This window comes from Rattus norvegicus, chromosome 14 (genome assembly GCF_036323735.1).
Source record: "Rattus norvegicus strain BN/NHsdMcwi chromosome 14, GRCr8, whole genome shotgun sequence".
Classification (NCBI taxonomy): Eukaryota; Metazoa; Chordata; class Mammalia; order Rodentia; family Muridae; genus Rattus; species Rattus norvegicus.
In genome coordinates this window covers 83,586,150-83,612,830 of record NC_086032.1, presented here as the reverse complement: position 1 = coordinate 83,612,830, position 26,681 = coordinate 83,586,150, and the positions used below count along the sequence as shown (strand labels likewise).

General features: G+C 41.5%; 1 protein-coding gene across 27 annotated transcripts in view; it reads left to right on the top strand.

The window, feature by feature from the left end:
• The window catches only part of Mtmr3 (myotubularin related protein 3), a 120,509-nt gene that overhangs the window by 71,743 nt on the left and 22,085 nt on the right, over positions 1 to 26,681 (top strand). For all 27 annotated transcript variants that reach the window (XM_063273211.1, XM_039092046.2, XM_006251302.5 and 24 more), the window contains 6 exons: positions 1,150 to 1,239; positions 1,613 to 1,729; positions 7,811 to 7,893; positions 10,309 to 10,475; positions 20,511 to 20,607; positions 23,993 to 24,106. In XM_063273211.1, coding sequence (XP_063129281.1) covers positions 1,150 to 1,239; positions 1,613 to 1,729; positions 7,811 to 7,893; positions 10,309 to 10,475; positions 20,511 to 20,607; positions 23,993 to 24,106 — 668 coding nt within the window. The remainder of the gene's footprint in view (positions 1 to 1,149; positions 1,240 to 1,612; positions 1,730 to 7,810; positions 7,894 to 10,308; positions 10,476 to 20,510; positions 20,608 to 23,992; positions 24,107 to 26,681) is intronic.

Here is a 26,681-nt window from a genome sequence, read left to right as displayed (position 1 = left end):
CTCTGACTGCTGAGATTAAAGGTGTGTCCACAACCAAACAACTACTAATTTTTTTTAATCTAAAGTATGTTTTTATTTGCCCATAGTTTTCAATAAGCTGAAAATGTGCTTGCCTGGTATTGGCATGGTACGTACACCAGTGCCAGTGAGCGATGGTCAGACATGAGAGCTGCCCTGCCCTGCTCTGCCCTGCACTGAGTGCTTACCCTTCACTGTCTGCCTGTCATGTAGCAGCCAGCAGTATAGTCCTCGTTCTCGTACTGCTGAGGGCTCTGTGGGGCCCAGCACAGTCCTCTGGGGGTTCCTTCTGTCCCAAAGCTATGGAGCCAGGTGACCACACATCATAAAGGATACGTCTTAGTTACAGTTCTGTTGCTGGGAAGAGGCACCATGACAAAATCAGCTTATAAAAGACAGCATTTAAGTGGGAATTTGCTACAGTTCCAAAGGGTGAGTTCCTCATGATCCTGGTGGGAGCTTAGTGGCAGGTGTCAGGCATGGTGCTGGAATGGTAGTTGAGAGCTTTTGAAACCTCAGAGCCCACTCACCCCCAGTGACACACCTGCTTCTTGTATTTTTTTCTTTTTTTCAAAAATGTACGTGTAGCCTCTTGGTTCTCAGAGTCTGGTAATGCCTGATAAGCTTTGCATCAGTGTGTCCTTAGATTAGGGATGCCTCTATCAGTCAGACTTGTGTTCTTATTACCAATGCCTATATAAGCTAACTAAAAAAGGAGAAAAGGTTTATTTTGGTTAACAGTATTGGTCAGCCACCCCTGGCTTTTGAGTGTGTGGTGAGGCAGTATATCGAGGTGGGAGCGTGTGATGGAAAAAGACCACTCACATGGGAGAGCCCAGGAAAAAGAGAAGAGGATCTCCTCGCAGAGTTTCTAACTCCCTGGTGACAGTCCTGTGTGCTAGCACCAAGGCCTCTAACATGTAGGCCTTTGGAGAACCCTTCTACAAACCATTGCAGTGCCTCATTATCAAATGAAGCCCTTGGAGAGAGACTTTTTCTTGAAGTTTTCTGCTTGTTTCAGAATGGTCATTGGGTTATTATTATGATTATATAAGTGGAGATGGCAGAAGAATCAAATATGGATGACTAGTATAAGTTTTTAAATTATTAAACATGGTGGAATTTTTCCAGGATGAAGAGATGCGGCATAGCCTTGAGTGCATCCAGGCCAATCAGATCTTTCCCAGGAAGCAGCTGATTCGGGAGGATGAAAATCTTCAGGTAAATATAGGCCATTTTAAACTGTGTAATATGTGTTTAGCTTTATATAGTAATGATGGAGCAAAACTAGTAGATTGAAGTCATGTATAATAGACACAATCCTTAAACTGTACTTACAAAAATGCAACTTGGAAAATGTTCCTTTTTGCAAATTATTTCTTAAAAGTTCATAGTTTGAGATGATCATTTATCTCATCATTCCTTAGAAGTCTATAACTTGGGGACATAAAGTATAAGCCGTCCTTTAGATTTTTGCTTTAACTTGTGTAGCAGAGTGTTTTTGTATGTTGGCTTACGGGTTATTCACCAGGCTTATTTTTCAAGACTTGGCTTTTCTGCTCTGGAACTCTGAAGGGTTTCTTGTGTTTTTCAGGTTCCTTTCCTTGAACTCCATGGAGAGAGCACAGAGTATGTGGGCCGTGCTGAGGATGCCATCATTGCCCTCTCTAATTACAGACTTCACATCAAGTTTAAGGAGTCTCTTGTGAATGTAAGTGATACCAGCTATTTTCCCCGTGAGGTAGACAGGAAAAGGAAGAGGTGAGAGTTACACAGGCTTAGGTGTAGGAAAGCGTACACTGTGCTCTCCTCTCAGCTAATTTCATGCTCAAGTATGCTTATTTAAAATAATGCGTCCTGTCTGCTGAGGTCTCCATTCTTTTTTTTTTTTTTGGGTTCTTTTTTTCGGAGCTGGGGACCGAACCCAGGGCCTTGCGCTTCCTAGGTAAGCGCTCTACCACTGAGCTAAATCCCCAGCCCCGAGGTCTCCATTCTTAATAGTAGATGGTCTGTACTGGGCACTGCTGTATTACTGAGCTTTAGAAAGGTGTAGAGACTGCACAGGCCTTTCCCTCGCTCCCTCACGAGTTAGCAGTTAGCAGCTGCTTCCCTTGAGATAATCTTTTGGGTCTTAAAAGAAAGGTGCTCTTTGAGCTCACTACAGATTATCACATTGGATAAAGTTACTCCGGTGGCTCTTGAAGCAGATAAGAATAGATGTTACACATTGTTTCTTTGCATATCGGACTCTTACCTAAGGAAAATGGAAGCTTGAAGTTGCCCTCTTTTGGTTGTGAGAGTCCACTCAGTAGAACTGGTTCTTCCAGTTCACCACTATCCTTAGGAGTCATCATGAACCAACACAGAAAGGCCCACAAGGTCACAGATTTCTTCTGCCAGTGGGAAGTGTTCTTCCTCTTTAACTTGCCAGTCTTGTGGCTTTCTGTATTTGAGTGTCAGTGCAGAGAAGTGTGTTGTGATGTCTGTCAGAGCTTAGGCCTACATTCAGATTATGTTTATTTAGGGGAATCTTTGAAATCTGTTTCTTGCATTCATTTTATTTCACCTTTCTAGAATTTACCTAACTATTCAAGTTGCATTCTTTATGACAAGGTCAATGGCTGTCATTTTTGAGTTGGCATTTAGTATGTATTTGTTTATATATCATAGTCACACATTTTGAGCCATTTTGACCTGAATTCTTCTAACCACCTACTAGACTTGGGTTATATCTGTATTCTACCCATTACTATACCCCAAAGTCCTCAAGGGAAAAGAAAATGTACTGTGTTGATAGTGTTCTAGTGACCAAAAGCACTTTAGGGAAGGTTTATTTCAGCTGGGTATGGTTGAGCACTTCTCAAATTATGCAGCATGATGTGAGGCTATGGTCCTTGTCCCTGTCAGCTTTTCTGTTCCCCTTTTACTAGTAAAACTAGCTTTCCTGGACCACTCAGGCAGACCTCATAGTTTTGCACATTTTCCCTTTTCTCTTCCCTGGGGAACTTCTCTTCATCTCTCAGAACTCAGTTCAGGTGGTAGCTTCCTCTGTGATGCTTTGCTCAATCCCTTTCCCTTCCTGGCAGTAACCGTGCTCAGTGGGCTGCTTCTATATCTTAACACACTTTCACAACATTACTAGACATGTTGTCACTCTCTGTCTTGCCTTTGTATCTTCAGGGTCCAGCATGTCTGTCACCAGATGCCCTGCAGTTCAGTAAATGGGCAATGAATTGAAGTTAGTATGGATCTGAAATAAGCATTAGATCATTTCTCCTCTTTTGGATTCGAAGTTCATTAAAAATCGTGTGCTTCTGTGAATAGGCCTATGCCATTCATGATTTCTCTCTTACAGTAGCTCTCTGAGTAGGATATAGTCTGGCCTTTCCCCGCAAGTGTAATCGCTATATACAGTGTTTGTGGAAACTGACTGCTTTTAATCCATTTTAAACACTTACTTTTAATCCATTTCCTCACAGGAAGCATTTTCTCTAGCATTGTAACTCTAAGTCTTAGAAGAGAGATGTTGTGTTTGCACAGAAAAATGATAGTGCAAAATTATCTTGACATTGTAGGAGCTATGAACATTCCCTATTAAGAGACTCCACAGTTAGTGCAAGGGTTCCTGAAGCCTGAGGTCACTCCAGGAAGAAAAAGGCTGGCTCCTCCTGCAGCAGATACTCCTAGATGGAGACTAGAGGATGATAGGGGTTCACTCTCTCTCTCTGCATCCTTCTATTCTATCTTCAACAGATAAGTATTAACAGCAAAACACAGGAAATCAAGAGACCCTATTAAAGGTTATTTTATCTAACTCACACACATTTAAGCCCTTAGAACCCAAATGTGCTGTCTCTTTTGTGGCATGACCCACTTTGCATTGTTTAGTACTTCAGAAAATGACTTGCCATTAAGTTTTAAGTAGCTACCCAGTATCAAATATTCTCTTAGTTTCACAGCACATTGAAAGTTTATAGGTTTGGCTACTATAAGCACTCTTACTTTAATCTACACAATCTCAGTGAGCATCAGACTTACAGTTCGTTCCTAGGGTGACCTAGGGTGTTCTGTGACAGCATTCCTGGTATGTGCAATCTTCTAGTTTTCTATTTTTCCTAAAATATTTCTTTGAAGCTTACAACTAAGTGTTCAGGTAGGATTTATGGACACTTAAAACAGGTTTTGTTGTGTAATTCGACAGACTGATTTACAGTCTGCTGCTTCTAAAACCCCAGTGAGTGGCTGAGATTCTTGGGTGATGGCTGCTTCACTGTCTGGAACAAATTGGTCATGAGTGTTGGATATTTATCTTGAAATCATGTCTTCACTGATGAGTCTCCTCTTTTTTACTGATGCATCGTGTTCTTACAGGAATATTTTGTGGGGGTAAAGATAAAGCCTACAGTTTATACAGAAGCAATAGAATTATGACCTTAAAAAATGTAGACTGAGGTTATATGCTTGCTGTGGTACTTGCATGGGTGCTTGAATGTGTATGCACAGAAGAATAAATAAAATTTAGAAAAGAATGTAGACTGAGTTTTTAGCAGAAATGACCAGGTTGTGTGTTGGGTCTGGGAGGTGTTAAAGACTGAGAATGTTTAGTTCTGATTTTGATACGTGAGGGAAGTTGGGAGAGCTAGAGCAGTGGTATAAGCCTTAAGAAAGGAGAGAAACTTGGTTAGATGTATGGGAAGGAAAAGGTGGCGAACTCTTCCTCCTAAAGGAGGTGGAGGGGAGCCTGGGACTGAAGGAGACAAAAGGGAGGCAGGTTCCATTGTTACAGAACTAGGTGTCTCTCATTTTATTTTTGTTTTATTAATGCTACTCTCACATGTGACAATCAGTTAATTAAAATTTGATGTTTTGCGGGACTAGGAAGGTGGCTCAGGGGTAAGAGAATTTGTTGTGCTAGTGGAGAACTTGAGTTTGGTTCCCATCATCAACACAGTGGCTCACAGCCATCTATAATGCTAGCTCTTTCTGGCCTCTGAGGGTACTGCACACATGGTTTGCAGACATACATGCAGGTAAAATACCTGTACACAAGAAATAAAAAAAAACAATCCCTATTTTTCCACATTGTGATTCCAGTTGATTTGGATGCAGCCTCCTCTTCCTCCTCCTCCTCCTCCTCCTCTTCCTCCCTTCTTCTGCCATCTTCTTCTCCCATGGTGCACTAGGTAAGAACACAGACTTCCCCTCGCAGACGACCTGAGTTCAGCTCCAGTACCCAACTCGTGGGCGGTTCACAACCACCTGTTCTTTCGGCTCTAGAGGATCCAACACCTCTGGCCTCTGAGGGCTTTGTGTTCAAAGCCACATGCTCACATGTAGACAATTGCAAAGGAAAGGAAAAGCTTTACAGGTCTTTCATTTGCCAAACTGTCAGATGACCCACCATGTGTGAGAGATGGGGGAAAGGTAGCGAGCTTGCAGGAACACACAAAAAAAGAGTCCATTTATAGGGAACCTGTAAACTACCTGAGAACTAGTTAGTGTTATATTTTGTCTTCTTTTTAAAAGTATTATGTTTCTTTATTGTGTGCGTGAATCTTGAACTCAGGTTGCCAGGCTTGGCAGCAAGCACCTGCGCCTGCCTAATCTCTTTCCTCTTGATCTCCACATTCTCTCTTGATGATGTTACCATCACTGAAAATTCTCTCCTTCTCTCTCCTGATTTACAGGCTCTTGAAATAAATTTTAGCTGTGTCAGCTATAGTTTCTCGGGCAGCATCTTGGGGTTAAGGTTTTAAATAAGCAGAAAGCCAAAGCTGCTTTTTTCTTTTCATGGAATATAAGCAAGAATGCATAGTTTTCCTCTTACACCAGTTCTGTTACAGTTGTGGGAGAGTTTTAATAGATTGTATACTTAGAAACAAGTCTTTCGGGGGCTGGAGAGATGGCTCAGCGGTTAAGAGCACCCGACTGCTCTTCCTGAGGTCCTGAGTTCAATTCCCAGCAACCACATGGTGGCTCACAACCATCTGTAATGGGATCTGATGCCCTCTTCTGGTGTATCTGAAGACAGCTACAGTGTACTTATATATAATAAATGAATAAATAAAAAAATTAAAAAAAAAAAAAAGAAACAAGTCTTTCACAAGGACTCCCAGGCTTATCTGAATGTTATGTGGTTTGCTGCTCTTTTTCAGTCTGCGCCCCAGTTTCTGTTTCTGTGTTTCAGTCTTCTGCCCTGGACTTCTTTCTGACCCAGCATTCTTGTTCTGAGGGGTCTCTGCTGATTCTGGCAGCGGCATGGTAGATCAGAGTTGTAACAGGTTAGCTCTGACAGTGGCAGGACTGACTTGGAGCCACCCTGTGCAGCCAACACTTTCGGTTGTTTGCTGTGTCTTGGAGACAATTGCCCCCACCTGAACAAATTTAAACAGATTGTTGGAAGGCTCCTTGCAGCTCCTACAGCCGCATTGACTGGGTTTAATAGTGTTAAAACAAGCCAACCATTTTCCCCAAGGACTCAGTACTCAGGGGTGGATGTAACTCACTTGGTAGAGTGCTTGCCTAGCACGCATCAAGCTCTGGGTTTGATGCCAAGTATCACATGAACAAGCCAGGCTGGTACTGCACTGTAATGCTGTCACTTAGGCAGGCAAGTGCGTCAGATGTCTTTAGTGTCATCAAGAGTTTTACAGCCAGCCTGGGATGCATACGAACCCATGTCTCTTTTTTTAAATGAACCAGGTGGTAGTGGCAAACACCTTTAATTCTAGGACTCAGGAGGCAGAGGCAGGGGGATCTCTGAGTCTGAGACCAGCCTGGTCTACAGAATGAGTTTCAGGATAGCCATGGCTACACAGAGAAACCCCGGCTGGAAAAACAAAAACAAACAAAAAGAATTTATTAATTTATCATGTTGCTTGGAAATTGCTTTTGGAGTTGGAGGTCGAGTCAGATATTTTCAGGAGGAATATCCTGTGTCATTTACACACTTCCAAAGTGTTTCTTCTGACTCACTGGCATATCTTATCTTTGTCTACTATTGTTAAGTTGAGCCTGCTGACCCAGTTGGCAGGGAGAGGGACTATTCCAATTCACGAAAGCATTGAGTCCTGCGTGACAAATAAGACTCCTCAGCTTTGGAACATGTCAGATCTAGCCTATTTTAGGTTCTTGGACTGCTGTAGACTTTGTGATCTCCATGATCTATTCTACTGATCAAAGATCCTGACCAGTGACTACTGGTGTGCCCTCTTTGTTCTATAACCTATAAGCAATTAGGCCTCTAGAAGACCCCTTTGCTAAGAACTGAGGCATAAATATACTCTGCCACCCGGGACAGGGAATACATTCATTCTTGTTTGCACCTAGCCTTGAGTGCTTTGTTAGTCCCTTCAACTTTTGTGTTACTACATATCATAGCATCTTAAATAGTGCTGTGAGAAATGAACTTGTGGGCTTGATACTCAAGGATTTATTTCCTCTTCTCTTCCAGAATCCATGCCTCTTCTTAGTGATCATCATGTTGAGACTTGAACTCATTGATTTAGGGAAAAGGAAACTCTAATCCTCTCTTTAGTAAATCACTACTGATCTAGCTAAATTTGCCATTCTGTTTGCTTCTTTTTTTTTTTTTTTTTTTTTTTTTTTTTTTTTTTTTTTGGAGCTGGGGACCGAACCCAGGGCCTTGCACTTGCTAGGCAAGCGCTCTACCACTGAGCTAAATCCCCAACCCCTCTGTTTGCTTCATTCTCTGTTAATCAATTGGTCTGAATATATCTCAAAGTCAGTGCCTTTTTGACTAAGAGAACTTTATCCTTTTTAATTTTTGCAGGTTCCATTACAGCTTATAGAAAGCGTTGAATGCCGTGATATATTTCAGCTTCACTTGACATGCAAAGACTGCAAAGTTATCAGGTATGTGGTGTGTTTATGAGGCTGTGAAGTATTATGGAAAATATTCTTTAAAGAGTTGTTCTATAGTTTGTTAGGAAAATATCTTCTGAAGATCGACACTGTTAGGATAATTTCTGAGTAATTAGTAACTGGAATATTTTATTTTTAGTGTATATTGGTGTACAAACAGATACATTTTACTTGGAAATAATTTTAAATACATAACACGTATAAAAACTAAAACAGTACAGTAGTGTACTGTTTACCTGTTAACACTTTACACCAATTTACTTGATTATTTGCAGAGCGCGCGCGCGCGCGCGCGTGTGTGTGTGTGTGTGTGTGTGTGTGTGTGTGTGTGTGTGTGTGTGTTGGGGGGGAGAAGATTTTTTTTAAAAAATTAAAAGTTGCTTCATTTGGCTCTTCAGCCTTAACCTCTTTAAGTGTGCTTTCTACAGTGTGTAGTTCTGTCTGCACTGCTTTAAGTCTTTGGCCAGTCATGCACATGCACCTGCCCAGAAGCTGTCTCAGATCCTGGGATAAAAGACGCACATATAAATTGGCTTATTGGGTCTGGCTGGGCTCTTCTGAGCCTTTCGCTAGCGTGCCCTTACCTTCACTCCTTACTCAGTGCCTTTAACTCTGCCCTCAGCTTCACTGCTCAGTTACCTTCATGACACCCATTGGTCTGCTGCCCAAGATGGTTTGGGACCATTTTCCCTTTCCGCCGACATTTTGGAAGATCTCCAGTGTAGCTCTGAGTCTGTCCTGTTTGTCTTCTCGATTCTGTCCTCTCTCCTGGCCTGTGGGAACCTGGAAGTCCTGCTTTTTTCTTTCTGCCCAGCTATTGGCCACTGATATCTTTATGATAGATCAAAATCTAATTGGGGGTGAAGACCTTTAGCATCAATAAACAGATTCTCAGTCAAAACATCAAACCACCCCTACAGCTTCCCTTACAATAGAATATTTTCCCACAGTCAGTACGTCATTGTCAATTTCACAGTTTTACTTTATAATACATTTGCTAAATGTACTGTCCTGCTCTAATGATGTCCTGAATAATATAGTTTTCTGTTTTAATAGATTGTTTCTCATCTTATGCGTCTAAAGTTTCCTCAAAATTAAATTGAAATTATGTGTCTACAACTGGGATACACAAAACACACACATACACTCCTTTTCAAGGTATTGTGTTACATCCAGAGACAATCAATCCAGTTGTCCCTTATTGATGAGTTTTGATTAGACCAGTCAAAATGTTATTCAATTTCTGTATAATTTCTACATTTTCTTATAACTAATAAACGATCTGTGGGAAACATTTTGAGAAAATGCAGGTGTCTTGTTTCTCATCAAAATTTTTCTAATTTTAACATTCATTCATGATTTTATTAAACCTAATTTTAACTCTGATGGTTGCAAAATGATGTCCAAATAGGTTTTTAATTTAGTAGTTCTAGATATGTTCCTGACATTTTCACTTTACTCCTTTGAACTGTTTTGGGATACTAGTGAACACGGTATTACCATGTTGATGAACTGCATTCACTGGGACAAAGGAAGGCTTTAGTGACCTCCTGTTAAGGCTGACATTTAACACGCCTCTTTAGCTGCTCATGTTTGTCTTTCTGAAACTCTGTGCAGCCCACGGGGGCCAGAGACTTGCTGCAGTGCTCCTGTTTCAGCTTTCTAAGTACTGGGGACACAGAAACGAGCCGCCACATACCACACACATTATACTTTTGATAGATAATTGCCAGCCACTCAGATTTAAAAGTTTGCTTAGTTTTCGTTTGTAGCACTGCATCTAAAAATAAAGATAAAAGCAAGCCCTCAAATATCAATTTGTACTAATTATTTTAACCCCTTAATGGTATACACTGAAAATTGCTATTGGTAATGGAACTGTTTTGTTCTCTGTGGTTGTAGCTGGGTGTCTGTGTGTGCTTTGCCTTACTTGGGTCTGTTGGTCCTGGTTGCTAAGTAACCACGTTTTGAAACCATCTCCCGACTGACTGTGGATAGGATCGTGGTCTGTGTTTTAGGATGGTCTATTACATCACAGCAAAAGAAAAAGGGCTTTCTGAACACATTTCCTAAGAGAGATAACTGTAAAACATGCTAAAGAAGTAGAGTGAGCCCTGATCATCAAAGGTGCAAGCCAGTCCTTTACTTTGATAATCACTGTTAATTACTTTTAGAAGAGATTCGTTAGATCAAAATAATAGATTTTCCACATGTCCAACTTCCTTCCTTTTCCTTTGGCACCACTGGCTAAAATCTGTCTTTATTGTAAGTAGTAGTAAATGACTGTCTCTGACACTTTCTTCACTCATCTTCATTATGAATAGATACTCTTGAATGGTGGCTTTTCTTAGACTTGATTATCGACTGTCACCTGATGACATTTATACCTGTTTTTGCTTTGCAAAGGTGTCAGTTCCCAACCTTTGAGCAGTGTCAAGATTGGCTTAAGAGATTAAACAATGCAATCCGACCACCTGGAAAAATAGAAGATCTCTTCTCATTTGCATACCATGCTTGGTGCATGGAGGTCTATGCCAGTGAAAAAGAGCAGCATGGAGACCTGTGCAGACCAGGTAGGCCAGACTGCTTAGGAAGCTTTGCTTGGAGGCCTTTATCATGGAATGGGAACCTACAGGAGTCACACTTGACAATCTCGGTCATCTAGCTTTCTTCTGTTACTCTAAGTTTAGTAAGACATATTTCCTGCTTTTAAGGGGGAGGTGGAAAACTGTGTTTGATATATTAGCTTCCTAGTCCTAAAATGACTATAAGAAAGGTTGTGGGGATTATAGAGCCCTAGTGGAAGGAAGCTGTACATTTTGTGTATGTGTTAAATAGCATTTAATAGGCTTTGAATGAGATTAGCCTTGGACATTTATGTAAAAATACTTAATTTCTCACTTTATTCTCTTACATTTTCCTTGGTCTTTTACTAAAATGACATCTGTATGTATGTGTGTGAGTGAGCGAGCGGGCAAGTGAGACAGAAAAATATTTGTGTGTGTGTGTGTGTGTGTGTGTGTGTGTAACTACATACATATATGGAGGTGAGTGATGTTGGGTGTCTTCCTCAGTGGCTGGCTACCTTATTTTTTAAGACAGGTTAGAGCTCACCAGTTTTCACTGGCCACCAAGCTCCAGCAGTTTCTGTCTTTGCCTTCCCAGGAGGATTATAGGCGTGGGCCCTGGTGCTCTGCTTTTACATGGTTATTAGGGATCCAAATGTAGGTGCTTGTGCTTGCTCAACAAGCACTGTACTGAGTAATCTTCCTTGCCCCTGTCACTGTGTTTTAACGAATTTCAACTAATATAAATGGCTCGTGCTGGGTGTGGTGATGCACACCTTTAATCCCAGCACTCAGGAGATAGGCAACAGATCTCTGTGAGTTCAAGGCTAGCCTGGTCTACATTGTAAGTTCTAGACTGACTAGCCTTACATAGTAAGATCCTGTCTCAAATCAAAACAAACGAAAAATGTGGCTCTTTAAATTTTTTTATTGTAATGTTACAGATAACAAAGGGTACAAATCTACATTTGCTAAGTTTTAAATTAACCATTGTATATTATTTCAATTTTTCTGTCATCTTATAGAATAATAAGCGTAGAGAAGTGAATCCTGTTGCATCTTCTTGTTTATGACACTAATTTTAAGAGGTACCCATTCTCTGACTTGAGTTGCCTGCTTGCCCCTATTTTGTTCTTTCACGACAAAAAAAAAAAAAAAAAAAGGTAGGGTTTCTCTGTGTATCTGAACTGGCTGGTTTTATGTGTCAGCTTGACACAAGCTGGAGTTATCACAGAGAAAGGAGCCTCCCTTGAGGAAATGCTTCCATGAGACCCAGCTGTAAGGCATTTTCTCAACTAGTGATCAAGGGGGAAGGGCCCCTTGTGGGTTGTACCATCCCTGGGCTGGTGGTCCTGGATTCTCTTAGGGAGCAAGTTGAGCAGGGCGGGGAAAGCAAGCCAGTAACATCTCTTCATGGCCTCTGCATCAGCTTCTGCTTCCTGCCCTATATGAATTCCAGTCCTGACTTCCTTTGGTGAGGAACAGCAGTGTGGAAGTGTAAGCTGAATAAATCCTTTTCTCCCCAACTTGCTTCTTGGTCATGATGTTTGTGCAGGAAGAGAAACCCTGAGTAAGACAGTAACCTTGGCTGTCCTGGAACTCACTCTATAGACCAGGCTGGCCTTGAACTCACAGAGATCTGCCTGCCTCTGCTTCCAAGTGCTGGGATTAAAGGTATTTGCCATCAACACCCAGCTTTCACAACAAACTTTTAAAAAGAGAACTTCTCTGTTCCCTTGGTAATTTTAGCTGCCGTGTAAGACATTCCTAAAATGGATTGTCCTCAGGTTGGGCCTTCAGGCGCTTTCCTTCCTGATGATATATACCAACCAAACAGCTCTCCAGTGTCCTCTGTCTTTCTACAGTCTGGGAGACATGGGGGATGTGGGCGTTGGGGTGGGGGTGGGGGTCATGTAGTGGGTAAAGTCTTGATTTTAGAATTCAAAAGTCTGAAATCAAGCCCATACTGTTTAATTGAAAATAATACTTAAACTTTGTGACCTTCAGTTTCCTTTGCTTGTCAAACTGGAACATTTATTTCATATTCTTCCTCTCCAAATTAACAAGGGTATCTTGAAGATCAAGTGTGTTAATGCCAGGGTTCAATTCAGTAAATATTCTTGTACCTCCTATACACGAGGCTTATGAACTCACACAGCTGCAGTGTCTTCCTCAGTGGTGGTCGGAGATTCTCTGGACTGAAGGCTGCTTTTTTTCTTCTCAAGATGCACATGTGTTCACACTAATGCTTACTGCTGTCACTATAGGGACTGTTACTGACATTACTTGGAGAAAGAGACGGAAGATAGGAGGGACGGAGGGATGGGGGTGGGGGGAGGGAGAGGGAGAGAAAGAGAGAGAGAATGAGAGACTACGTTTAGGGTTTTTTTCCTTTTACATAGGTATACTATGTATACAAAGATAAAAATGTCTGCCATTTTTCATTCCAGCTCTCATGGTTCTAATGCCTTCTCAACATGTTGAATGTTGGTAGCCACAGCTTATTACAACAGGAGCACACTAGACAGCCACATTGTTATGTTTTCTCTAGGATGAAACAACATGTGAAATATTTCAGAGTATAGTGTAGCCCAGAACATGAGAGCATAGCATAGACTCTGAGGTATAGACTTTGGTTTAGTCTTTCAGCCATACATAGAGCCTTTGATGGCTTCTCTCCTGTTCAGCACTGACTGTGTCAGCAGACAGGGACATGGGATGGCTCTGTAACTCATTGTCTTGCTGTTCATGTAAATTTTACTGTTGAGCTGTTAAGCCTGTCATAGTGGAACCAGTCATTTTGCATCCACTTCTGGAGGACTTCCTCACCCTAGGAAGAGGTCTCAGCATTGCTGTGGATTCACTTGTGAACCTTGAATGTCTTTGTTAACTGTTGTTAAGTATCTGCCTCCTCTCAAATGCAGACAGGCAGTAGACTCAGGACTGCAGCCTTGGCCCAAATGTCCTCCGCTTCTGGAGTACTTACATTCTCATTGCTGTGACAGAACCCCTGCTGAAGTAGCTTAACAATGGAGAGAGTCATTCTGACTCACAGTTTATGACAGACCACCATGGTGAGGAAATTGTGGTGTCTTAGTCACTATCCTGCTGCTGTGAAGAGACAGCATGACCAAGGCAGTTCTTATAAAAGAAAGCATTTAACTGAGGTGCTGGTCTGCAGTCTCTGAGGTTAGTGCATCATTATGGTGGGGAGCATGGGCACAGCCAGGCATGGTGCTACTAGATAAGTGACTGACAGCTACATTTTTACCCATACAGGTGTACATGTGTGCTTGAGCTCGAGTGCTCCCCCCCCCCCCACACTTCTAGATTAAAAGAATTACTTTGTGTATGAATTTTTGCCTGCATTTCTTTATATGAACCATGCATGTGCAGTACCCATGGAGGTCAAACAGTTTTCCCACATAAGCTTTTTTTCCCTGAGTCTGACTTGTTTTGCTTAACAATAATGATGCCTACCTCTGTTTTCCTATATGTTGTTGCAATAATAGTTTCTCTAATCTTGATTAAAATTGCCTTGCAGTGGGTGAGGTAGCTCAGTTGGTAAAAGCATTTGCTCTGCCAGCCTGATGCCCTGAGTTTGATCAATAGGGCCTACGTGGTGGCGGGGAGAGCTGACTCCTGCAAATTGTCCTCTGACTTTCACATTGAAGCAAGCATCATGCCTCTCAAACATATACAGATACATATAAAATTTTTCTAATAAAAAAATTTCATTGTGTGTGTATATTTTCTTTTATTGATTAATCTGTTATTAGACATGTATTCTTGCTCCAGTTTCTTAGCTGTTAAGGGTCCTGTGAGTAAATATGGTAGGTAGTTTTTGAAAGTGAATGTGCATGTTTGCTGCTGTGCTGTGTACTCCAAGCTAGCTGGCTCATAAGCCTCTGGGTGGTTTCTCCTATCTCCATCTCTCCTGTGCTTTCTGGGATTACTGATGTGTGTAACTGTGTTTGGCTTTTTACCTGGGTTCCTGGAATCTGAACTCAGCTTATTAGGTTTGCATGGCAAACACTTTTACAACCATTGAACCATCTTTCCAGCCTTTAAATATATTCATTATTTTTTGAGAAATATGTATTGGACCAGTGAGATTTCTAAGTAGGTAAAAGTACATGTCACCAAGGCTGTTAACTTGGGTTCTGTCCCCAGGACCAGAGAACAAACTCCTGAAAGTCGTCCTTTGACTTCTGCACATGTATTGTAGTATGTACCCCCAGCACCATCAATAAATGTAATATTTAAAAAATTAAGACCATTTGTTTTTATGTATGTTTGTATTGACTATAGATAATATGGATGTAAGTATGTATGAGAGAGAGAGAAAGAGTGTGTGTGTGTGTGTGTCTGTGTGTCTGTGTGTGTCTGTGTCTGTGTCTTTTTATATTTTATTTGTTTAGGACAGGGTTTCTCTGTAGATGTGGCTGTCCTTGAACTCATTCTATAGACTAGTCTGGCCTCAAATTTCTCTGCCTCTGGAATGTTGGGATTAAAGGTGTGTACTACCACTGCCCAGAGAGTAAGTGTTTTGTATTTTTTATGTAAATACAGCTATAAATGTTACTCTTAAGACATTTAGTAGATGTGTCCCAAATGTTCTGATAAATTGCATTTTTATTTTTATTTGATTCTAGAAATTTTACAATTTCCTCCCTAGTTTCTTTAGTGAGTCATTTAGTTCTTAAATATTTATGCAGTTTCTGTAGCTTCTCCTGTTACTAATTTATTTCTAGTGTTATTCCACGAGACCTGAGAAGATACTAGAATTTATATCAGTTATTAGGCTGTTGTTAAGATGTGCTTTATGTCTTATGTGTCTGTCTCAGAGGTAGCTCCAGGGATTACTGGAAGAATGTATATTCTGTATATTTTTGCAGAAGTCTGCTATATTCATTTGGTCTTAACTCTGAAGTTGCTTTGTGGATTTTTATTTGGAGGGTATGTCTAAAGGTGAGAGTTGAATATTGAAGTTACCCACAGTTATTGTATCAGGAACTGTGTGACCCTTTGTGTTCGTTAACATTTGCTTTATAAAATTGGAAGCCCCAACATTTGATGCATATGTACTTATGTTAGATCTTTTTGGTAAATTGTTCTTTGTTAATATATTGACTTCCTTTGTCTCTTCTAGCTATTTTGATTTGAAATCTGCTTTATCAAAATGAGAATAGCAGTAACTATTGTCCCCTGTTTGGGGCTTCCAGTTTTTGTTTTGTTTTGTTTTTTCATTTATAGGCTTCTATCCTCTGACCTTTTTTTTTTTTTTTTCTCTCTCTCTCTCTCTTCTTTTATCCTTTGACTCTTAATTTGTGGGCTTGCCAATGAAATGATTTTCTTGCTGACCACAGATAGTCCAGTCTTGCCAGCTAGTCCAGGCAGCTGGGCCAGGCAGCTGGTCCTGCATCTTTGTATTAGTACATTGAAGTTTACACTTAGTCAATACTAAGAGGTGTTTATTGATTGCTGTAGTTTTCCTGGTTGCATGGTTCCTGTGCTCCTCTCCTGTTAATTTTAAGGGTTTGCTGTTTTACTATGTTGAACATGTTAAATTCCTCTCTAGTTCTCCAGTGTTCATCTAAACTCATGAACTTTATTCTGTCCTATGTACTTGGGATTGAAACTGTCCTTTTTCCTCCTGTGAAGTGTCTTTTTAACTACCTTTTGCAGTATTGGCTGGATAGCCAGAAACTGCTTTAGTTCATGCTTGTTTGGAAATGACTTACATGTCTTAGTTTTCAAAGATAGCTGTGCTGGCTGTAGCAGTCGTAGTTGGCAGTTATTTACCTTAAGGGCTTGAACTAAGTCATAGAGTGCTTACCTGTTTTTAGGGTTACTGATGAGGGATCTCAGGATATTCTGATGTGTTTGTCATTGCTAGGTGTTTTTCTTAACAGTTTATAACATTTTTTGTTTTATGTTTTTGACACTTGACTCTTAATATGTATTAGAGAAGTTCTCTGGTGATGTCTGTTTGAGATTTTGAATATCTCTCATATTTGAATGTCCTTCCTCTAGATTTTGGAATTTTTGTTACTATTTCATTGAACATATTTTATACCTTTAGTATTGATTGATTGACTGCGTATGTTTATGAGTAAGTATAGTGCATTCAGGTGCCTTTTTGAGGTAGTGTCTTCCCGTGAACATGGACCTCATGGTGTTCAGTTAGACTGAGATCCAGTGAACTGCAGCAATCCTGTCTCTGTGCCTCTTGGTGTTCAGGTCCCAGAAACACCACATATGCTGGGATCTGAACTCCAGTCCTCATGCTTGAGCAGCAAGCACCTTTAACTGCTGAGCCAACACTCCAACCAGCCTTTAGCTTTTCATCGCTGCTTCTTCTGTCGTGTAGATCTTAGGTTTGGTCGTGTCTCTGTTTATCAGTGTTAAAGTTATATTTGTTTTTGAGATAGGGTGTCCCTATATAGTCCTGGCTGTCTTGGAACTTCCTATGTAGATTAGGCTGACTTTGAACTTCGAGATCCATCTGCTTCTGCCTCTTGAGTACTAGAATTAATGTGTGTAGCGCCATACCTGGTTATTTTTATTTATGCTTTTATCTGGTCTTTACTTGACCTTGGCCTTGGTTCCTGAGATTCCTCTGCATGGTTGGACTGTGATAATGCTTTCCACTGTTTTTGTTTTTTGAATCTGACTCACTAAGTTCTTCATTTCCAACTTTTTTTCTAAAATAACAATCTTCTTGCTGAATTTTTCTTCCATGTTCTATCTATCATCTGTGCTGCTGATTTTTTTTTCGTCCACTTTGCTGACTTTGTGCTCCTGCTGATATCTTCTTTAACTCTTGAATTTAGTTCATCTTGAGGAGTTAAAATATTCTGTCTCTTCATGTTTCTTCTGTTCCTACTTTATGATTGGAAATCAGGTGGTTTGGGTGTCCCTTCTGGTTGTATTTGTAGGTATTCTTATTGAAAAGCTTAATCTTGGAGCCTTACTCCCACTGAGAGAGAAGAAAATGTCAGTGTCAAACCACACAAGATTAACCCGATGAAGCTCACTCCTACATTAATCGTGACTTGCTAGACAGAATATGGCAAAACTCATGTGCTGTGCTGTGAGGTTGTAACTACTCAGGGTAACCAGTGACACCAAATGGATGAGATGCCAGAGGCAGGGAAAGGTTGAATAGAGAGGAAAAGACAAGTCGGTAAACTGTGGAGGGTAGGAGAGAACATAGGGGATTTAGGAAAAAAATAAAAGTAGCAGTAAAACAAAAAAGATATCCTATTTGTGAGAACGTGTTTTAGAAATTAGATGAGTGAGGGGGATGGAGAGATGGTTCAGGGGTTTAAAGCACTTGTCATTCTTGCAGAAGGCTCAGGTTCAAAATCCTCTAACTCTAATCCCAGGGAATCTCACTCCTTCTACTGTCTTCTGAGGGCACCAAGCAAAAGAGTGGTGTGTAGGCTTAGATTTTTCAAAACCTGCTTTAGTAAGTATACTTAAAGGCTTTAACCTCCCTTCTAGCCCACTGCCCACCAGAGGTAATGGAAAAGAAAGGTTAATAGGGCAAAGGAGGGTGTAGACCTGTTTAACAATAGTTCTTTGGAGCGAATCCGACCTGTGATGTCAGGATATCAGCAGTTCAGTTCACTAGAATCAGCATAGGCAGCTCAGTCCACTCGCAAACACCACTCGTGAGTCAGCAGCAGCAGGTTGATCCAGAAGAAACTGCAAAACTCTGCCAGTCAGACCAAGTCTACCAGAACACCACCAGAACTTCTTTGGTGTGTTTCTCTCTATGAAGTCAAACAAAAAATGACCAGCAAAGAGTTGCAAGGTGAACTAATGCCACACAGCATAGTCAGAGAAGACCAGTACCAGCAAAGCCCAACAAAGGTCAGCAAAGAGTGGCAAGGAGAACCAATGCCACACAGTGCTGTCCACTGTCTGTTGGATGTTTGTCCCTTTCCAAACATCACACATTCTCTCAACTGTCTGCCCTCTCTAGCAAAGCATCACATGCCCTTTTTCCAGGCAGCTCCAGAAAACACCATTGTCTGTTCTCAGCAAAACATCTCCCACATGCCTGCTTCAGCGGGAACATGCTTTTATAAGACAGCTTCCAGAAAAACTTCACATGACACAATCGAGTCTCCAAAGAAATCAGAAATTTCCACCTTAGAGGCGCACATGCTTACTTGCAGGCTAAACACCACACATAGAAAATAAAACATAAATCTAAAAAATAAATAAAACATGCAAATCTAAAAAAATTTAATTAAATGTAAAAACATGGGCCAGTGAGATGTTTCAGCAGGTAAAAGTGCTTGTTGCTTATAATCTGAATTCGATCTCTAGAACTCAAGACAGAAGAGAACTGATCCTACAAGTTGTCTCTGACTCACGTGTGTACCATGAACCTGCATTTATACATAAAATAACAATGAATAAATACATAAATAAAGATAAAAGCATGAGGTGTTTGTTTTTTAAATTAAAAGCTAGTAGGGAGGGCATGGGGAGTATGTTTGTAATTCTAGTAGTGGGGAGGCAGAGACAAGAGGATCAGCCTTTAAACCAACTTAGGCTGTGTTTGACACCCTGTCTCCAAAAACCATTAAAATAAAGTCAAAATACTATTAAAAATAGTATAGGGAGAAAAAGTGAGAAATATAAGAGGAAAAATATGAGAGGAAAGGAAACACTATGCTAGATTAACTTAGGAAGAATTCAGAATTAAAGACAGACATTGGAGCTTCAGTGATAGCTAAGCAGGTAAGAGCACTGGCTACTCTCTCTGAAGACCATGGTTCAATTCCCAGCACCTACATGGCAGCTCACAACTATCTGTGACTCCTGTTTTAGGGGATTCTATGCCTTCTTCTGGACTATGGACGTTATGGGTACTTTGTTTTCATATACCTCTGCACACCAGAAGAGGGCATTGGATCTCATTATTATAGTCAGCTGTGAGCCACCATGTGGGTGCTCTGAATTGAACTCAAGACCTCTGGAAGAAAAACCAGTGCTGTTAACTTCTAAGCCATCTCTTCCCCCTCCTTGGGATATTTTCTTTTAACAAACTTGAAAGTTGCCACAGTTTTACAGCTTTGTCTTTTATGTTAAAGTCTCCCTGTTTATTTTTCCTAAGGGCCAATAAATACTCCTTACAATTTGTAGACAGATGGCACCTCTGTTCAGATTGCTTTTTATCTTATTTGGGAGTCTCCTATGTTGCTTCTAAAACTTTTCAAATGGACCAGATTTAACTGTTATTTCTTCTTGCCTGTCTGAACATCATCTTTTCTGAGCTCTTCCTCCGGAAGATACTTAATATCATGTGATACTTAGCTTAAACTCAAGAGAAGTTGTTTAAATGGAACATAGTTTTATAGGATTGGCTTTCATCCAAGCAGTCCGGTGTTTTTCTGTTCTGAAGCTCATCTCCCAGGGAGAACACAAGTTTATCCCCTCTCTAGAGTAGTCCGCTGTGTGCTTTTGTTTGTCGTGCTTTCTTGAAGCCCCACCCTCATTTGTTTTATAGCTTCCAAGACTGGTTGTACACATCAGGGATCTGCTCAGTGGTTTTGTTTAGTAAGTTACTGCTCTAGACCCATATACTTCCTAAGAAGAAAAGCACTTTAGATTTCGGTCTGGATCTACCTTTGATACAGTCTTAAGGGATAAAGGGCCATATTTAAGAGAGATGTGACCACGTTATAGGTAGGTGAGAAGGTGTATTCTTACAGATCTCTAGGATCTTCCCCCCCCCCCCCCCGGAGCTGGGGACCAAACCCAGGGCCTTGCACTTGCTGAGCTGGGGACCAAACCCAGGGCCTTGCACTTGCTAGGCAAGCGCTCTACCACTGAGCTAAATCCCCAACCCCCTTTCTGTAGTCTCAACCTGCCCAGTTTTTGACTAAAGCTAAATATATGTTATCAATTTCTATATTCCTGCCTTTAAAGCAATTGAAATAGAAGAGCAAAGGTAGTGGTGGTTTTGTTTTCATTTTGCAAAGTGGTGTTTATTTCTTTGTTTCTGCTGTCTGTCTCTAGGGGAACATGTAACGTCAAGGTTTAAGAATGAAGTGGAGCGGATGGGTTTTGATATGAACAATGCCTGGAGGATTTCCAACATCAATGAGAAATACAAGTGAGTTACATGGGTATCTGTAGGCTGTGTTTCACAGCCAGTACCTTTTCCAGAAGCCCCAGTTCTCAAGTGGCAGGACATTAAATTCAGGTACCTTAAAATAGAATTTTGTTTATTAACTCTAAATTTGTGCACTTCAGAGTCCTTGTTGAACTTTTTGTTCAATATTTCTGGAGTGGAAAATGATTCTTGCTTACAAAATTCTTGAAACCTCTCTTTTAACCTCTGCAGGCCTCCTTTCTTCCTGCCACATGCATGTCTAGATGATACCGTGCTTACTGGGTAGTCGTGTGTATTCATCAGCACTCTGGCATTATGGAGTCACTGCACTTAAAAGCAAGGACAAACAGTGCTTGCTTTTGTCTGTGTTTGTGCCCTCGTGCGTCCACACACCTGTGCAGGTGTAGGCAGAGGCCAGCAGCTGTGAACTTTTGAGTCTTACTTTATCACTTGTCACCTTAGTTTTGAGCCAGGGTCTCTCACTGAACCCGAGGCTTGCCAGGGCAGTAAGACTAGCTAACCAGCAGTCTCTAAAGAACCTCCTGTCTCTGCCCCCAGTGCTGGGACTGTAGGCGTACCCTACCACAGCAAGCCTTCTACATGGGCACTGGCCATCTGAGCGTGGACAGTCATGCTAGCATAGCACAAGCACTTTTCCTATTGACTAATATCCCAACCCCTCATGGCTGATCTTCATGACAAATTTCCTCAGCTGTGATCATTTAACCACTAAATGCTAAATCACTCTTATTAAATCATTCATTACCTGTTTCCTTAAGACTTAAAACATGTAAGTGCTTTGGTGAGAGAAGGAAGCTAAACACTGGGACTTTGTCAATCTTAGTTTCTATGAAACAGCACAGTCCAGGAGAGAATATATTCTACTCATATGTTTCTTTGTATTGCTGATCATCCTTTTCAGTTACCTCAAATTGTAATACCCATTCTCTTGATCTGTTTGTGGTTAGCCAGTTTTCACTGGAAAATCCACTACTCATTGCAACTCTTCACATGGGGCCTAGCCAAGGAGTTGAGAACCTGGAGGTTAGAAGGACACGAGAGCTTCACATGGAGCTGTTCTCAGAGGCGGGTTGGAAGACAGATTAGCCATAGAAAATCTAAGTTTCACTTTGCTGTGTGGAACTTTCTTTTTTTTTTTTTTTTTTTTTTCCGGAGCTGAGGACCGGGAACTTTCTTTTCTTTTTTTTTTTTTTGGTTCTTTTTTTCGGAGCTGGGGACCGAACCCAGGGCCTTGCGCTTCCTAGGCAAGCGCTCTACCACTGAGCTAAATCCCCAACCCCGAACTTTCTTTTCTTACACTGGAACGGCTTACCAACAGTGAGAAAAGCAAACTTCTGAATAGAATAGGTGTGGTGTCTGCTGGACACTGAGCATAAAAATCACCAGTTCATGTGAACAAGTCAGCCTCCAGGACTGTGAAACATTTATTCTACTGCTAACGAATAAGAGGCAGATCTAGTCCGGAACATAAAACAAAATAAAAAGGATAAGATAAGCTATTAGACTAGTTGCCGTGGTCACTGTCACAGGTCATTTTTTAGAGTTTGATGGGTGTTAGGAAGTTTGTGTAGCAATTCTCAATCACAACCATCCTTCTGGTTCAATGGCTTTTAAATTTCTGGTTCTTTATCTTCTGGAAATTGAGAAGAAGAAAGAAAAGAGATGTAGTGTTGAGTAATCAAAACCCTGTGTCTCAAGTCTCCTTCTGATGCATGGAGTAGGGCAGTGGAGGTGATGGTATCTTAGGGTTTCAATTGCTGAAGTAAAACACCATTACCAATAAGCAGCTTCAAAAGGAAAGGGTTTATTTTGCTTATAGTTCCACATCACAGTCATCAAAGGAAGTCAGCACATGCACTCAGGGTAGGAGCCTCAGGGCAAGAACAGAAGCCTTGGGTAAGTATTGTGTACTGGCTTACTCTCCATGGCTTGCTCAGCTGACTTCTGTACCACCCAGGATCATCTGTCCAGTAGGCTGGGCCCTCCCACACCAGTCATAAATCAAGAAAATGCCTACAAGCCAATCCTATGGAGAAACTTTCTTAACTTTTCTTCTTCTCACATGTCCCTAGCTTGTGTGACGTAAACATAAAAACTAGCCAGCACAGATGGTTTTTGAGTTTTAGGATTCAGTTTCATACTGCTTTCAGTGTTCAGAAGGAAGATTACCTAGTAATACTGCCCTGTAAATAAAATCTGTCCGAAGTACTGTATCCCAAGTCACCAGCTTGACTAGAATGCAAAAACCACCTTTTGTTTTAAATTGAGCAAGCAAGGGGGTGAGAGTGCGAGGTGGAGAGCATAGGAAGTAGTTTCTTCTGAAGTGCGCTTTATAGAAATGATGGCTAATGGCTCACTCACATTACTAATCTGGCTCGTTGGGATTATCTGTATGTATTGTATCTGTACAACTCCTGGCTGCACTTGTTACTTAAAATTAGGACATCCTGGTTCAGATCAGGTGAGTAAGTTCATCTGAAGAGGAGGTCTGAATTGGTGGGCTTTGTCCTTCTCATGCTTCAACTTGACAAGGAGCCTGGAAGAGCGAAGTTAGGAGAGGTGACATAGGTGCTTCTTTTTGTACTTTCTCTCTCTCTCTCTCTCTCTCTCTCTCTCTCTCTCTCTCTCTCTCTCTCTCACATACACACACACACACACACACACACTTTACAACAGAATTATCATGGACAGTGAGAATGTCCCTCAACTCTTGTTTTTTCCTTGTTAGATTATCAGATTCCAAAATCTGATTGAACCACCAAAGATAACTTGTATATATAAGCAAAAATTATGTTTGCCTATTCTGGTTAGGAGGCCAAAACCTCAAATAGCCCCTCCCCTCCAACCCAGCCCCCCAGTTTCTTCTCTGCCATTTTTTTCTCCGGTGAATATAGATCCTTAAACATGCTAGGTAAGGGGTTGGGGATTTAGCTCAGTGGTAGAGCACTCGCCTAGGAAGCGCAAGGCCCTGGGTTCGGTCCCCAGCTCCGGAAAAAAAAAAAAAAAAAAAAAGAACCCAAAAAAAAAAAAATGCTAGGTAAGCACCCTCATTGCATTTTGTTTTTTAAGTTTATTTCTGTATTTTTTTATTTGTAGGAGTCATTCTAGAAGATCCCTTCATAGATGGTAATAAACCACCATGTGGTTGCTGGGAATCAAACTCAGGACCTCTGGAAGAGCAGCCAGTGCTCTAAATCACTGAGCCATCTCTCCAGCCCCCTTGTTGCCTCTTTAACTGGCTTTGTGATAGCGTGAATAGTGTCCCATGACAGCTCATATCCTATCCCTCTGCCTCTCTCTCCTCCATCTTCTCCCCTTCTCTTTTTTTTTTTTCTTCTCACCACCATTCTCTTCTTTCCAACAGATTATGTGGTAGTTATCCACAAGAGCTCATAGTACCTGCCTGGATCACTGACAAAGAACTAGAAAGCGTGGCAGGCTTCAGATCCTGGAAGCGCATCCCCGCCGTCATCTACAGGTATGTAAGCCACACCAGCCCCAGGTACTTCAGCCCTGTCCTGACAGCTGCTGATCAGGCACAGATAGTCCCTGGCAAGTGCCACCCGTGCTTCCTTATTGTAATGCTGTGCCTGCAGAAAGAAAAACACTAGTACCCACTGTGTCCAGAATGGTAGCCGGCAATGCCAGTGAGCCCTGAAAAGTGTCTGGGCCACCTGTTGCAATGCACACCTTTAATCCTAGCACTCAGGAGATAGTGACAGGTAGATTGTGTGACTTCAAGATTAGCCTGGTCTATATAAGGACTTCCAGGCTAACCAGGGCTACTACTACGCAGGGAGACTTTGTCTTTCTTATACTCACTGCATGTGTTGAAAGATTGGTGAAATTTAGAATAGAGCTGAATGAACTTTAATGGTGTTTGTGATTGTCACTTTAACATGTGGAAGGATTCTTGTTTTGAGATGAATTAGAAACAGCCATGGTTAGAAAATTTCAGAGACCCAAGGCATGAGAGCAGAAGTGTAATGTCTTGTGGGGGACATGAACAGCCCCCTCTATAATCCCAGATGGGACACCAGCTACAGACCTAAAAATGGTTGACCCTGAGGCTGTCTTGCTGAACACATGGAGCTTTTAAGGTGACTTATAGGAGCATGGGTGAAGACTGACTCGGAGGGATCTAGAAGACTCAGGAGTAGCTGTGTCACTGAGAGACTCGCCAGAGTGGTGACTCAGGACAGCTGCATCGCTGGCATTGCCTATGGCAGCACAGCATCTCTGCCAAGGCTGTCCTCCCCACCCAGTATCTGTTGCCCCCTTGGAGAGGTAGGCACACATTCTTATGTCCTGAGCTCCATATAAGCCTTCCCCTCCCTGCGTACGATGTTTTTATTTTGAGGGAATGGTATCTATGTAAGAGCTAAAGGGTGCATGTTTTAAAAGGGTTGGTGACACACTGACAGGGTGTAGGTTCTGGAGTCACAGCCCTGACCCTCTGTGTGTTCTGACTGTGGCACTCTTAACTGACTCCACTCTAACTGACTGCAGTCTGCTTCTGATGAGTAGAATAGGAAAGATAATTCTTACCTAATAGATGTGCTGTACTATGTAAATGAGGGCCTCTTAACACTTAAATGCCTTTAAGTGACATTTGGAATAAAGAATATACTTGAGTACTAGCTTTATAAATCAGTGACCACTCTGCTGTTACACAATTACGTTAAATTTTTAGGAAGTCATATTGTTTCTAATAATGTTAATATTCTCCATTTTATCTTTTGATTTGTAAACTTTTTAGACTGCCCAAAGTGAGCCAAAATAATGACAGTTAAAAATTGCCACACCAGGAGCTATTGCACTTCGACACTGAGGCTCTGGGAAGGTATATTTCTTGTGACCTTCCTGTGAAGGTAGCCAGCTTGTTCATTTAGCCTACGGAAGGCAGATCTGATGCCACCCTGAGTACAGAACATGAAGGACACTCGCTGCCATTCAGCCTTCAGTGTCAATTTTCATCAGTTTTGTTTTCAGATACCAAATAGGTCACCAAATTTACCTGTCACTCAAGTACTATGAATGACATGGAATTAGAGAACGGGAGCTGAAGAGACTGAGAGAGCAGCTACTGCTGCTCTGACCAACAGCTCTGTTAGGTCGGCTGCCTGCCCTTTGTGAGACTTGTGACTTGGGGCAGAAGGGGGAAGTGCTCTTTCTTTCTGAGTAAAAGGCTTTCAGTAAAAGCCATTTTTCTCCCTTTAGGCAGAAAGCCTAAGAATGCTAGTTAAGAACTCCTTAAAATGTGGTTTGTTTTTTTTTTTAAATTAGCTTTTCTTTTCTATAATCCTATCCTAGAAGGCATGAGTTCTGAGGTTCCCCATTCTAGATACCTAGAGAACACACACACACACACACACACACACACACACACACACACACACACACACACACACACACACACACACACACACACACACGGAAGTTTTCACTGTCAAGCCTTGAGAGAAAAATCTGTCGAGATTGTGGTTGAAAGTTCTTGGTGTAGCCATGTAAATCAGGCTTCCTGGAGCTGCTCTCTCGATGGAAGGACATGGTCTTATGTCTCTGACCTCTGGTTTGGGATTGAACAATCCGTGTTGTTTAGTTTTGTTAGGGGTGTGTTGAAGAATGTTGGGGACACTCTGCCACTCATCAGTGCCAGCAGAGGTGATGTCTTAGTTACCATTTGGCTGCTGTGAAGAGACATTATGACCAAGGCAACACTCACAAAGGAAACATTTAACTGGGGCTGGCTTACAGGTTCAGAAGTTTCGTTCCTTGTCATCATGGCAGGGAGCATGGCAGCATTCATGGCTCTAGAATGTGGGCGTGGGGGGGGGAGCAAGGCTTGGCATGGGATTTTTGAAACCTTAAAGCCTGCCCCCAGTGACATGCTTCCTCCAGCATGGTCACGCCACACCTTCTAATCCTTCTCAAATAGTGGTCCTCCTTATGACTAAACATTTAAGTATATGAGCCTATGGGGGCCATTCTCATTCAACCCATCACATTTCATTAAAACCACCACAGGTATCAAGATACCCCTAAGTCCACCA